General features: G+C 45.7%; 1 protein-coding gene across 1 annotated transcript in view; it reads right to left on the bottom strand.

Annotated features, from left to right (window-relative positions):
* Nucleotides 1-2147: 2147 nt before the first annotated feature.
* The window catches only part of LOC138036080 (craniofacial development protein 2-like), an 849-nt gene continuing 496 nt past the window's right edge, over nucleotides 2148-2500 (bottom strand). Inside the window, exon 1 of the mRNA XM_068882442.1 lies at nucleotides 2148-2500. This exon is cut by the window's right edge and continues 496 nt beyond it. Within this exon, the coding sequence (XP_068738543.1) occupies nucleotides 2148-2500 (353 nt within the window).

The raw sequence follows: 2500 nt of genomic DNA, 5'->3' as shown, positions 1-2500 counted from the left end.
TTCAGTACTCCAAGAATGGAGTGAAAAAGAGAAAAGGCAGACAAAGAAATAATCGTATAAATCGAAAACATTTACTTTTTGCAGTCCAATGCAGCTAAGGCAGTAAAAGAAAAAGCAACTGAGCTTCATTCATTCATTCATTCATTATCAGGGCTAAGTTCGCTCCTGACGGAGGAACCCCTCCCTGGAATGATCCCATAGGTATCAGTCCTTAGCAAGTCTCGACCATGCAGGTCCAAGCTGTCTGGTGAGATCATCCCTCCAGCGTGTTTTTGGACGGCCCTGTTTTCTGGTCCAATCTCTTGGAGTCCACTCCGTTGCCCTAATGGTCCATCTATTATCTGATAGCCGTGCTATGTGTCCTGCCCATCTATGCTTTGCCATTCTGATAGCGTTGACGATGTCGCTTACACCAGTTTCTTGTCGAATCCAGGTGTTTCGCTTTCGGTGTCGAAGGGTAATGCCCAGCATTATGCGTTCCATCTTTCGCTGTGCACCGCAAGCTTCTCTGTCATAGCGTTGTTCAACGCCCATGTCTCGTACCCGTAAGTCATTACTGGTAGAATGTACTCATCGTGTATTTTTCTCTTGATCTTCATACTTGCCTTGCGGCTTCTCATGATGTTGTCCACTGTACCAAAGGCTGCCCAGCCAAGTGTTATCCTTCTCCCGATCTCAGGAAGTAGATCACCATCTCGTGTCAATGTCTTTCCTAAGTATGCATAGCTGTCTACCTCCTCAATGATCTTGCCATCGCGAGTTATTGTTGACTTGTTAACATGATCATTGAACACCACTTTAGTCTTGCCTAGATGCATTTTGAAGCCAACTGGTTTGCTTGTCTTATGGATGTCAGGGAGCAAGACATGAAAAGTCTAGGTGATATGTTGTCACCCTGTCTAGCACCCCTCTCCAACTTGATTTTATCACTGTCCCTATATGTAGTTTCAGAACCGAGGTGGCACCATTGTACAGGTCATGTAAGAGAGTGATATAATCGTGATCAACTCTTTGGTTTTCCAGTGCCTTGAAGAGTGGTGTAAACTCAATGGAGTCAAAGGCCTTCTCGTAATCTACGAAGGCAAAAAAAAGTGGAATCTTATACTCGTTTGCCTTCTCTTGTGGCTGACGTACAATGTGAATGTGGTCGATGGTAGAGAAACCCGCCCTGACGCCTGCTTGCTCTCTTGGTTGGTGTTGATCCAAGGCGCCTAACATCCTACAAGGCAGGATTTGTGAAAACACTTTGTACGTTACAGGCAAAAGGCTGATCGGCCTGTAGTTCGTAATATCAGCCGTGTCTCCCTTCTTATGAAAGATGATTACCGATGCGTTCTTCCAACAGTTGGGGACTTTGCCATCCACAATGCATCTTTTGAACTGCTTTGTGAATATCTTACCAATGGGCTCTCCCCCATCCTGTAGAATTCCAGCTGTGATATTGTCCTCTCCAGGAGCCTTATTACGCTTTAGACGCTTGATTGCGTTTCTCACTTCCGATGGTAGGATGGGAGGGAGTGGACCATGTAGTGGCCATCAATGAAAGGTTGATCCTGTGGTCTTCTGGTGCTATAGAGCTATAGAACTCCTCACACCTCTTGATCATCCTGTCACGGTCTTCAATGAGCCTACCATCTTTTTCTTTAAGGGCAACGATATTGTTTCTGCCTAGGCACTGCATCCGTTTGGTAGACTTGAGGCCTCTGTTGTTTACCAGCGCTTTCGACTGCTCTTCCTCGTTGTAGCTATTTATTTCCTCCTTCATGCGTTGTCTGATGGCTTTGCAGATATCAGTGTACTCAATGTGTTGCACATCTGTTCCACTTCTCTTCATCTGGCGCCGCTTCTCTCTAAGTTGCCTTGTTACCCTGGAGAGCTTTTCCTGTCTTAGTGGTTTGTCTCTCCCAGCGATCTCCACTGCAGTTTCTTTAATGGTGGTAGTGATGTTATTACTGTATGTGTCAAGGTCCTCTGCCCTTTCCATTTCTAGGGCCTCAAATCTGTTAGTCAGCAGTAGCTGTAATTCTGTTGCCTTAGAAGAGAGTACGAATCCATTGGGCCTTTTTTGCCGTCTGGTCAGTCTTGCCCGCTCAAGCTTTGTGTTTATGGCCAATGTGCCCCGTCCCAGGCGGTGGTCGCTGCCCGTGTTAAACCAATTTATAACAGTTACGTCTATGACAATATGAGGCTTGTCTGTGAGGATGCAAGTCGATCGCATTTTTTATAGTCCCATTTGGGGAGATCCATGTCCAACGCATGGTAGGTGACTTCTTGAAGAACGTGTTCATGATTTCTAGCTGATGCTGTTCCGCAAAGTAAATAAGGGAATCCCCTCTGCTGTTGCAAATGCCGAGCCCAAACGCGCCTGTACAGGACTTTGATGGTTCATCCAAGCCAACTTTAGCATTGAAGTCACCCATAATTATGTTGAATTGAGCCTTGGTATTTGTAATAAGGTTGTCCATGTCCTCATAGACTATGTCCACCTCTTCATCGGTAT

This window comes from Montipora capricornis, chromosome 2 (assembly GCF_036669925.1).
Source record: "Montipora capricornis isolate CH-2021 chromosome 2, ASM3666992v2, whole genome shotgun sequence".
NCBI classification, from domain to species: Eukaryota; Metazoa; Cnidaria; class Anthozoa; order Scleractinia; family Acroporidae; genus Montipora; species Montipora capricornis.
This window is presented reverse-complemented; position numbering and strand designations above follow the sequence as displayed.